The 12,242-nt window shown below is 39.1% G+C and overlaps 1 protein-coding gene across 4 annotated transcripts in view; it reads right to left on the bottom strand.

The window, feature by feature from the left end:
- The window catches only part of AFG1L (AFG1 like ATPase), a 59,640-nt gene extending 48,475 nt beyond the window's left edge, over positions 1-11,165 (bottom strand). For all 4 annotated transcript variants that reach the window (XM_027633214.1, XM_027633233.1, XM_027633221.1 and 1 more), the window contains exons 1-2: positions 11,050-11,165; positions 8,607-8,830 (exon numbers count right to left, since the gene is read on the bottom strand). In XM_027633214.1, the coding sequence (XP_027489015.1) occupies positions 8,607-8,830; positions 11,050-11,137 (312 nt within the window). In that variant the 5' untranslated portion in view covers positions 11,138-11,165. The remainder of the gene's footprint in view (positions 1-8,606; positions 8,831-11,049) is intronic.
- Between the last annotated feature and the right edge of the window lie 1,077 nt (positions 11,166-12,242).

The raw sequence follows: 12,242 nt of genomic DNA, 5'->3' as shown, positions 1-12,242 counted from the left end.
GTATTAATAGTATTCATAGATATATGCACTATATACCTATTAGAGCAGTTCTGCTAAAGATATAAACTCACAGATGATTCAGAAAATCAGTATTGCAAAGCCAGTGAGCATTGTAAGACCTCTTTCTCTCAGCTTTGAATCTTAAATGCAGAATCATCTCTGGTTTAAACATTATTAAAATAAATGGAGTCACAGTAAAAATATGTATCTATATACACATGCCTGTGTGTGTATATGCATAAATACATAAAAATCTAAAAAAAATATTTTCAAGTGAGTTACTTTTATCTGGAACAAACACTGCTTAAAAATTTTAAATTTCTTAATATTATTCAGGACATATATTAGGACACCTGATGGTTTATTTTATTTTACTCAAATACATATGGAAAAACTTCAAATAACACGAAGACTTTCCATTTGAAATAGTTCTCTCCCTCTCCCCCCCAGTATTGTGCATAGCCCCTTCCAAGTATAATTCTAAAAAGAAACAGTTTCTAAAAAAATAGAGATCTTAACAAAAATTCTATCAAATCCATGAAAATGAATTGATATCCACAAAAACATTGCAGAAGAGTATTTGATTATTTTAAAGGGTTCCACTTTCAGAGCTCTATGGGGTGAGGCAACACAGAAGAATATTAAAATTGCAACCCAGGGGTCTCATTTGGAGCTGGGTAATTGCTAAACAACTTGAATCTAAAGCACATCTTCAAAATACAGTGCCATGTTAAAGAAATAGAGGAGTCAGCAGCAAGACACTAATCGAATAGGAAAGAAAATTCATGACCAAAAGGTAGAAGGCTAACATCTCAGGTCTGGAGTACCAGTTCATTCAGAAAATATCCAAGCATGGCTCTTACATAAGATCCTCTTTTGGATTTCATTTAAGCTATATTAATAGGGTAATCAAAAATTTGTATCATCAATCTGTGGCTGGACAGGGTTTCAGATGTTCTGAAACCATTCCATTAATAGATAAGGCTGCAACTATTTGCTAGTGCTTTCAAAGCACTGCAAGACAATTTAACTGTTGAATATTTTTCATTGTGTACTTTTTAAGAGCTTGCACTCAGTAAAACTACTGATGCTCAAAGTTACACAGCAAAGAAAGGAGGAATGGAAAAAAATCCAAAAGAAAGACATTCATAACAATTTCTTTGGTTTTAATTTGATATTAACAACAGTCATTTTAACAAGACAAAAGATTACAACATTCAATTGATTTCAAAGAAAGGCTGTATCAAACTGATTTGCACTTTCACAAGGAATGACACCAAGTTAGAAAAATAAATCTGTTTAGAGTACAGCTTTACTTGCCTTTGTAAAGGTTATACAACCAGAACAAGTATTTCACTGCAAATTTTTTATTAATTACATTTAACCATTTTACTATTTGTCTTTTTAGGCATATTTATTTCTGGAAAACGCGTTACAGAAAAAAGGGGGTTTGACTAAAGGAAATAAATATAATGGCTTGGGCTCCATAAAAGTCTAAATCAATTTCTGGTTGATTTAAAAAATGAAATTAGCTTCCCTGTAAAGACAAAAATTTTTGAGTGATATCTAATTCCTGAAAAGGATGGGTACTGCAGCAGATCCAAACACATCTGCTGAAGCTGGTCATCTCTAAAAGCGAATCAAATGTCAGAAAACCTCTCGTCTTCTTTGAGGAATTCAAGAAGTTTGTAGGAAATGTTTTACATATACTTCTGCCAAAAGTGACACTATTGATCACTTCAGTATAATTACTTTCTTAATCCTGTCAGGTACTGTATAATGCTAAGAATGTATTTTTATATTCTCGGGTTGTTTTATTGTTTTGGGGTTTTTTTTCTTGAAATATATTTTATTTTTAAAAAGTAAACTTGATTAGTAGATTTTTAATACTGAAAACTCAGACATCCTACCAATCTCTAGTTATTCTGCATAATCAAAAAATGGATTTTTCCTTTTTTTTTTTTTTTTTTAATTATTTTAATGCATCTTCTGGGAGTTGTGTAAGAAAAAGAATAACTTCCAACTAGGATTTCTGATAAAATCCCATCAATGTTCTTGATTCACTTTACAGCACAGCAAGCAGTCCGGAAAGTCAATGGTACGTGAGGGAAAAGAAAGCAGAAGACTGATCTTGCTTCTATTCACACACACACTCTGAAAGAAGGAGGGGGGAGAACTAATGCAAAAAATCCTCCAGTTACCCTAAAATAAGGACAGTTTAGTTTATTTCAGGGAGGGAAGAGAGAGAAGGAGGAAATGTAGGAAGACAAACTAAATGAATGAGCTTCTCCTCACTCCTCATTCCCATATTATCCTGACGAATATTTGGGGTCTCTGTATAATAATGTTCAATTTGTTGACAGTACATTTTCTTTTGCACCAATGGTAAGATTTAAGGATGTCGAAGTTAATTTTTAGAATGTACTAACCCAGAGATAATAAGTGATGCACAAAATTGGAGTATGAAGGGGAGAATTTTGAAATGCTTATACACAAGTTTTAAAGGCTCCCCACACTCTTTCAAACAGGGGCATCACCTCAAATATGTCAAATGCTTGAGTCCTCCAAGTTTCTTAATTCCCACAATATTCTTTGCAATAACTTAAGAAAGCATAAATTCAGTGCTTCACAGAGTTTCATTATCATCAAGACATGCTACAGCAGAAGCCTTTTTTCCTTTTATAGATAGTTGACTTGCAGATTTTAATTTGAAAATCACTCATATCTCAAAAATATTTACACAAGATGATACAAACATTAGTATCCCTAGATTTACAGAATTCTCTTCTGTGTTATCAAAATGTTTTCAAAGAATAACAGAATGGTTTGAGTTGGAAGGGACCTTGAAGATCACGTAGTTCCAGCCCCCCTGCCATGGGCAGGGATACCTTCCACTACACCAGATTGCTCAAAGCCCCATTTTACACATTTCTGTTTCAAAACTGCAAGCCTTGCTTTGATCCTATCAGATCAGATTTTTTTCTTTGTTTAAACTTCACTTTCAATCAAACAGTATCCTACCTCATCTAAGGAACTGAACTGGCCAGAACATCTCCTTCATTCTGACAACTTCTTATTCTTTCTTAGCATATTTCTTATTCTTCAATAACATGCAACATCTTCCCACCTTCTCCCACGCTCAAACATCAGAAGCAAGAAACTGATTTCCTGGGAGTCTTTACACTCTGATTTGAAAAACTTTTAAGATGGTTAGGCTACTAAGGTGGTTAATTAAAATATGCAAAATCCAAGAGACAAGTCTCTCTTAAATGCTAACAAAACTGTCTCTTTCTCTCACTCTTTCAGGCTTCTTTTTGGCTGCTCTTGTAGCTGAAGACATTTTCAAGGTCTTGAATGGTGTTTACTATTGTTCATACCTCTTTTCAAAACATGACCTCACTTATAATTGAGCTTATTTCAAGTCATTAGTACAGCAACTCAACAACTCTTAAGAAGTCCCAATTGGTATTATTTTGAAAAGCTAGAGATCTGAAATGTCTGTGCAAACTCTTACAGCCTTGAACTTCAATTCAGAGGATCTCAAAATATCTCAACATACAAGGCCACGCCTTCATCAAGCTGAAGATCAAAGTCCTTGTTCAAATTTGAGCAATAATTTTGAAAAACAGAAACCTACTTAGTTGGTAGCAAGACTAATTGTTTTTTCCCTAAGATTCCTTCTAAGATGATGCCCCAAAAAAACAACATCACAAAAAAAATAGAGTTTTATTACCATTACATGGTTGATGTCATGGTGTGTGTCCCAAACTACTCTTTTCAGAAAGCTTTGGCCTGTGAGGCAATATAAATCCCTTCTATAAACACTGAAATGCTTCTCTATTGTATCTGATCCAAATATTTGCTCCCTAATCCTCCTTTTACCATATTTTACTGAATAAAACTATTTAGACAAAAAGTGACAAAAGAAGAACAAAATTAAAACCAAAGCAGACCATTCTTGTCATGGGTGTGAAGTTTCTATTTCTGGAATAACAGCTATTTTGGAAGAGGCTTCTGCAATTCTATCACAGAAGAAATCAGGCAATAAAATAAGGAAGATCAGACTACAGAAGAGGTTGAGAGATGCTTCTCTTCCACCACCCCCTTTTCTTCAGTGCAGCCTCTCAATCACATTCTCTTCAATGACAGAGCCAGGAAAAATGAGTACACTTGAAATGCCAAGCACCACTATTTTTTTATTTCTTAAAAGCTGCCAGTAGATAAATCTCTTCTCAACACAGGAGATTTCATACTAAAGGTAGGCTACTCAAGTTGCCAAAAACCTCCTGAAAAAGCAAAAAGTCAATCTACAAGATACTAAGTATAACTGATAAAGTATTTGACTTTTTTAAACTAAATCTTTAAATAATTTAAAATACAACCATTTGTTTCATTTATATCTATTAAAGCCCATTAAGTACAAAAAGAAAAATGAAACCAACTGTCCTATCACAAAAACATAAGGTTTATCTTTTACTTCCCAGCATATTCAAAGTTAGAAAGTACCAGGCCCTCATGAGAGGAGAGTGCCAACAAGCTATTCACAAATACAGGATTTACCCGTGCCCTGTATCATTAGTACTCCATGGAGATGCCTTCTACCAGTTACGGGAACTAATTCCACTCATAAATCTGCACAAATCCTATTCAACCCAGGCCAGTTCCAGGCAGCAGTACTCACCATCACCTCTTCTTGGCACGAAAAGCCTTAGTTCTACTCTCTAAACCCAAACCAAGTCTGCAACAGCATCCCTACTCTGGAAGTCCATAACAGAAAAACAGGTATTTTGCTGACTTAGGAAACTCCTCAACAGACATATGCCAAGCACATGATTTTACCAACTACCTAGTCACAGTTGTGACTTATTCTGGGGAAAACCTTCACTAAGGATGTTGATTACAACTTTGCTGAAGCAAAATCTTGCCTGCACTAGAATTTAATCCATACTCTACTTGGCTTCATTTTATCTCAAAAGGAGCTCTGTTTGAACTGGTAAATAGCATCTTCAAAGACAACAGAACAGAAACAAAGTTGTTGTGACTTCTTCAGCCGGAATCATGATTTGATTTAATTACACAAGCTAGGCTTTTAACAGATTTACGCAAAATTCACTGCTCTCCTCCTTTTCTGGAGTTTTGATGTATGGCATGGCACTACAGTGCTCAACCTGGATTATCATCTTGAGATTTCCATACAAATATCAAGCTCTAGAAGAAAAACCTCAAACTACAACAACACTCACCCCAATAGCAAGTAGTTCTACAGCTGCCTCTCACTGACTGTGGCATTAGTTCCACCAATGAGCCATGCAACAATTTTTAAAAGCTGGTTTAAAATTAAAGCATGTAATTGAAGCAATGTTAAATAAAGAAGTGGAGTGCTTTAAATGAACTAGTGAAAAACACATTCTCATCTTAAAAAATGGCATTTGACTTTTTCCTTTTAAGGAAGCATCAGTCAGTCTGGTTTTATTGCCATTAGCTCTGTTATGTAGGAGAAAAAGTAGCATTACATTTCCTTAAATAAAATAAGATTAATATTTGTTCTCTGCAATACAGACTTTCTTCCTTATTCATGCTTCCCAATGAAAGAATCAGTAAATAACCCATACAATGGCTGATCTACAAAGCCAGTATAAAACAACTAATCTGACAGTGATTCAGCTCTCAAAACTATTCTCAAAGGCAGCCCTTTCAGAACCTAATATCCAAATGTCCAAAACAGTTTTCCAGTAAAGATCAAAATGCTTTAGCCTACTGATCCTCAGGTTTGACAGCAAGACCAATACCTTCATCACAACATTTTTTCTAGAATATGAAAATGAATAAAAGTCTGGCAGTATGTCCAAAAATATTACAGGAGCAAGCCTGATAACTGGCTCCTTTTCAAGTGACTTCTTCTATAGTCCAGGTGCAGTAAGACAATTTCAAGATAGGCAAATTAAAAGATTATGAGCCTAACATCAAAGATTAAAAAGAAGTCCAGATAGATGAAAAAGAAAAACAAACCCCAAGCCCAAGAAATTTTCACATCAACAATTCTCAAGATATAAAACTCTGGCCAGATAGATTCCACTTATAGAAATAGTTTGGCAAGCTGATTCCAGCTTGATCTCCTTACACTTAAGCAGAAAAGGTTTGCATTCAGGCATGCTGCCATATTGCTCTGGCATACCAAAGATAAGAAATAACCATTTTTCAAAGAGGAATTTTCTATTTTTCATCTGGTACTTGCTGAAATCGCATCAGGAGACTGATTTAGACTCAAGAGTTAGCCCACAAATGCATTAAGACAACATGAATTTACAAGCACTCGCCCACATACAACATTATTAAGTGTTTTAAAATATCATAAGCATACAGTTTTCAACCTACACCTATCATTTATACACTGTTTTTATGTTTTTAATAATATTAATTAAAGAAATCCCAAAAGTAAATAGGTAAGCAATGTGACAAAATGACTCATCTGCCAGAGCAGGCAAAAATATACTCCAAACCCACAAGTTTGGCTCCAATGCCCACATCAGAGTCAGAATCATTGAATGATTTGGCTTGGTAGTGATTTCAGGGGATCATGTGGCCAAGCCCTCTGCATAAGTTGGATCACAGAATATCTCAAGTTGGAAGGGACCCATAAGGATGATGCTTCTACAACAGAGCTTCCAAAGACACACTCATTGCCCTCTGGGAACAGTCTTGCCTTAGGACTTTGCTTCCTGTACTTGCATGTTTTTTCTTCCAGAGTGCCTGACTGTTGCTCCATGGAATTATTTCCCATTCAGGTTTCTTCTCAATAAAAAAAGAGCTCCTTCCTTCCTTCGGGAAGCAGGAAGACATTTAAAGCATTTTCAGTCAAGCATATGATTAGCAAATATATTATCTGCAGCTACATATCCGAGTTTCAGGCAATGTTAGAGGAACACCACAGGCAAGCACATCCCAGTGCTCTGCACCCTGTTATACTAATACATGTACTAAACAGGCCCATTCACAGGTATAATACGTGTTCTCTTCTCTACTTTTTTTCACACCTTGAAGCTAATATTCACTGCAAGAGCCTTAGAGTGGTAACTTGTCATTCAGTACCTAAAGGCCAGAGGAAAGTGTGCCATTTTAAGGGACTTGAGACTTGTAGGCTTTGGCTCCCCTGATCCCATGCTACATCATCTGGGCTTGCCATGCTAACAAAATACAGTATTTGTGCCAGGTAACAGGAGAATTTGGGGTTGTAATGGGAAGTATATGGTTACATAAGAAGTTCAATAAAGTTACATATTTAGATTTACGCCCATGAGAGGAGGCACAGAGCTTTGTTAGCAAGGACTGCAGATGATGGCAAACATTGACTGTAATTGTGACAAGTTACTTCTCACAATTAATAAAACCAAAAGTGGTGCAAGAGAAATAGAGAGAGCACAAGAAAAACACTGAGGCTGGCTGGGAAGAGCAATGACAGTTTCCCTCCTTCTAGAGGCAGGCTGTCTCTCCAGTGCAGATGATGAAGGCAATGTGTATTTTGCCATACTTTTTTCCCAGTACTATACTTTTATCATCAGACTCAGTCAAACACTCTGTTCTTGTTTCTCCTCACCATAGCATATGACTATTTGTGTTGACTCCAGTATGTTAATCACGTGCAAATGAAGCATATTCACTGGTTGTTTAGCTTCTGTGTACATCTATGATGGCCTAATATTTACCAAGTAATTAAATGTCTTATGTACTTTGGTTTTCTCGAATATAAACTCAAATCTACAAAAACAAGGGTCAAGGAAAGCTGAGGGGGGAATTCTCACACCAGTTCTAATTGCTTCCCATAAGAGCCTACCATAACAATGCTATCAATATTTGCAGGTGCAAGGCCACAACAGCAACAACCTAAGAATAGCATGAGAACAAGACACGAAATACCATCAAAGAGACTCTGGAAAACATTGTGTCAAGAGCTTCAGGGAAAAGTTAGAGATGCAACAGTAGGCTAACAGCTACTAATGCTAAGGGACCATGATTGACAAGTGTCTGTGCAACAGGGATATGTCTGAACTTTTGTTAATCCTTCGAAAAGAAGTTGTGATGCCCCTCCAAAACTCAATCAGGGCACAGATCACACCTCTGCCTTCTTTGTCACCTCACCCAGAGACAACAACATGGGAAAAAATTCTTTTAAAGTCATATCTGATCTACAGTATGATGTGGAAATTATTCATGAAAGATCTGTTAGAACACAAAACATCAGTGTTCAGTTAATGTAATTCAAACATACAAGTATAATATCTGTGCTTGAGAACTAAAACCCGTATTAGGCCCCTCTCTCCTATAGCCAAATAACATTTTGGAAAGGCAGACAGTGGACACAACTAAACCCAGATTTTCTTGCAGAATTATTTCAATAATATTTAATTTGGTTACTTCTAGAGTGCCACTGGATTTTATAAACCAAAAAAAGCAAGAACAGAGACTGAAATATGAAGAATGATGTATCTGTAAAGACCTATCTGGAAAAACAAGATTCATGCTAATGACAGAAACTTATGTATTTTAAGCACATTCTTATGAGCAAATATAAATGCAAAAAAACCCATTTTTATCACTATAAGCCTTACCTTTGAGAAAAGATTTTTTGAATCAATGCTGTAGCCTTTAAGGCTCTCATGCAACTTCTGCAGGTGCTGCACAACTCTTCTTTGTTGCTCATCATTCTTCAGCTCTTCTTGCTTAATCAGAAAGTCATAATGTTCTAAAGGTCCATTGCAAACCGATAAGGCTCTGGCATGAGCATCTGTAGGAGTGCCAGGGCCTGTCTTCTTCTCTGCCTGAGCTGTGTATGCTGTAAAAAATAAAAGCAGCCTATTAATAGAGACGTTTTGAAAAGTATTTTCTTATAAACAGCACACATTCGTAACAGTTTACACAAAGACATATATAATTACTTACCTGTACAACCACTAGAGTATGTTACCCCTTCATTTTTCATCAACTGAATTTCTACCTTTACTCCAGTAGTATGTTTTACCATTTATTTTTATTATAAAAAAGTACACTCACTAAGAAGCCCAGCTGGATACTTGGTAAGATTTGGATGAGCTATTTTAAGGGAAGTTTTGACCTTTTTTTATCAAACTGGGGTAAAACTTCCAAAGTGCATTTCTTTGAATAGATAATCCTTTAGATGATACTTTAGAAAGTGTTTAAAAGTCAGCAAACAGGAGACCAAACCAGGAGTTCTGTAAGGAAGTTGAGAGAGTCAAACACCATACTGAGCAAGGCAATAGCTGTGAAGCCCTGCAATGCCATGGTCTGTTCTGCTGGCATTATCTTCTCCCTAGAAGAGACAGGGACGAGCCCAAGCAGGAATTCTGCTGGAAACAAAAAATCAAAAAAAAAAAATTGCTAGACATAAAATAAGATATAACTAGGAAAGGAAAGAACATACAGCATTACAAAGAAGGCTAGCCAAATCATAAGGATCAGAAACAATGGCATACACTGAAAAGCTGCTAAATACCTTCTTTGCTTCTACTGTCATTTAATAGGTTAACTATAATAAAGAAAAACACAATTTGTAGCAATGGTAAAGGGAACAGATTTGAGTGTAGGAAAAACACATATCAAAGACTGCACAATTAGATTTTTTAATACTGTGAAATCTAAAGAAATTCATCCCTAAATGCTTTTGGTAAGTGTCCCAAACAACACAATGGCCTCTAACAGCTTTCTTTGAGGCCTCACTGAAGGCAGGTAAGCTTCCAAACCAGGAGGAAAATGAAAAAGAATTTGTCTTTAAAAAGAAGAGAAAGGTAAATCCAGAAATTCATAGGCCAGTCAACACAACTTCAGAACACTCAAAAATACCAGAACAACTACAAGCAGATTTTTTATTTTAAGTACCTAACAAGATAACATAACAAACAAAAGGCAACATCAGCTCCTCAGGAACAACACAAGATCAAAAGGTTTTTCTCTCTGATCAAGCAATATGCTTAATGGGTAGAGGAAAAACATCTTTATTGCAGTAACACTTTTGTTACACACCAAGATTATAAATCAATTCAATGATGGCTGCCCAACCCTGCAGATGTCCTCAAACAACATATACAAGGACAACTTTCCCTTTAACATGGAAGCTGAAAAACCAGGCCTAAAGCCACCGGATTTGCTCTAATAACTTTTTCTAAATGGCAGTATGTTGGTTATAAAAAACAAACTCCAGAGATTTCAAGTTTTAGACGAGTATCAAAGAGAACACATGCAACCAGCATACTACTAACTGCAGTGCTTGTCTATTTTTCTTAGGATATATAAACATTGTATAATCACAACATAATGTGTACGTGAACACATCAGAACCCTGGGACCCACCTGTCGCCAACTGAGTTCTCACCACTTTTGCTAGACTGGCAGAGGACGACGAGCTCTAAGTGAAGAAAAAAAGACCTCTGCTCCTAACCTAAGCTTCAAGTTCACAAACTTCCATAAATTCGTGTACTGTACTGAATTTTAAAGCAAGGCTTAGAGCACGGCTGTTGTTACGCATCGGAAGATCCTTGAAGGAAAACAGTCCCTCAGACAGCCTACAGCCCAGGCACGGCGCTGGCAGCCCCCGGCGCACTCGCCGAGCACCCGACGCAGCCGCAAGGCAACGCGTTTAATCAGGCAGCGCACCGCAGCCCTGTTTCCCGGGGGAAAGCGGCACCATTCACTCGGGAGGCCACAGGGCCCCGTCCGCGTGCCCCCCCCTCCCAGGGGATCGGGGCCAACTCCCGGCGCCATACCGGCAGGTGCGTCCCCTCTGGTGCTGGGTCGCGGGCAGGCCCAGGACAGGGCACATGAGGACACCGGCAGGTCACGGTACCGCGGCGGCGGCCTACCCCGCCCGGCACCAGCCCCCTGTCCCCTAGTCCCGATCCGCCTCCGCTGGGGGGGAGACCCGCGGCACGGCAGGGAGGGGAGCGAGGGACGCACCGGCTCCTGCGGCCGCTTCTCGGTGCCCTCCCCGCGCAGTACCCAGGCAGCCTGTGGCCGCCCGGCCGCGGCGGTCACACTGACCTCTGAGCGCCGGGAGCAGGCGGGCGCAGCGCCGCGGAGCCCGCAGCAGCCACGGCGCTGTAGCCAAGGGCGACACGAGCGCCGCCATCTTCCCAGCCCAGCCACCGCAGCGGGGCGCGCGGGGCGCGCTGGGAAATGGAGTCCCGCGGCCCTACGGGCGGCGCTGAGGCAGCGCTCCCGCCTGGGTCACAGAAACACGGAGTCAATTAATTAGTTTGGCAAAGACCGCTGAGATCATCGAGTCCAACCTATGACCGAACACCACCATGTCAAATAAACCACAGCACTGTTAGGAATAAATAAGTGTTCTTGCAAAATTTGTAGTGTGGCTGCATTTGGTGGTGGGAAGTGACAAGTTGTTCAGTTGTTTAGTTATAGAAAGATGCAGTTTGCCCAGAAACAAGGAGACCATGTAATGGGAGGACACACTGTAGGCATCGAGAAGGCTGTAAACCTGGAGTACCTCAGCCAGTGGGGAAATGCGGAGGGACCTGCTTTTCAGGCAAGGGGATAAAAGAGGCTGCGATCTCCATTAAGTTGAGAGACCCCACTAGGGATTGGCCAGAGAACTCTCCCTTTTATTCGAATAAAAGTTTAGTTAGCTCCTCTGTCTCTGGGATATATTTGAGGCTTATAATAACAGAAACAAACGGGTATATTATTTTTCAGAACAGCGCTAAGTGCCATGTCCAGCCTTTCCTTAAACACCTCTAGGGACGGTGACTCCATCACCCCCCTGGGCAACCCATTCCAATGTCTAATCACCTTGTCTAGGAAGAAATTCTTCCTAATATCCAATCTAAACCTCCCCTATGTCCTCTCGTCACTAGTTGCCTGGGAGAAGAGACTCATTCGCACCTGGCTACAACCTCCTTTCAGGCAGTCATAGAGAGTAATAAGGTCACCCCTGAGCCTCCTCTTCTGCAGGCTAAACAATCCCAGTTACTTCAGCCACTCCTCATAGGACATATGCTTCAGATCCTTCACCAGCTCCATTGCCCTTCTCTGGACTCACTCCAGCACCTCAGTGTCCTTCTTGCAGTGAGGGGCCCAAAACTGAACACAGTATTCAAGGTGTTGCCTCACCAGTGCCAAGTACAAGGGAACAATCACTTCCCTGGTCCTGCTGGCCACACTGTTGCTGACATAGGCCAGGATGCCATTGGCCTTCTTGGCCACCTGGGCACACTACT

This window comes from Corapipo altera, unplaced genomic scaffold (assembly GCF_003945725.1).
Source record: "Corapipo altera isolate COAL_440 unplaced genomic scaffold, ASM394572v1 2b, whole genome shotgun sequence".
Lineage (NCBI taxonomy): Eukaryota > Metazoa > Chordata > Aves > Passeriformes > Pipridae > Corapipo > Corapipo altera.
Note: the sequence above shows the minus strand (reverse complement) of the source record. Positions and strands in the feature narration are given on the sequence as shown.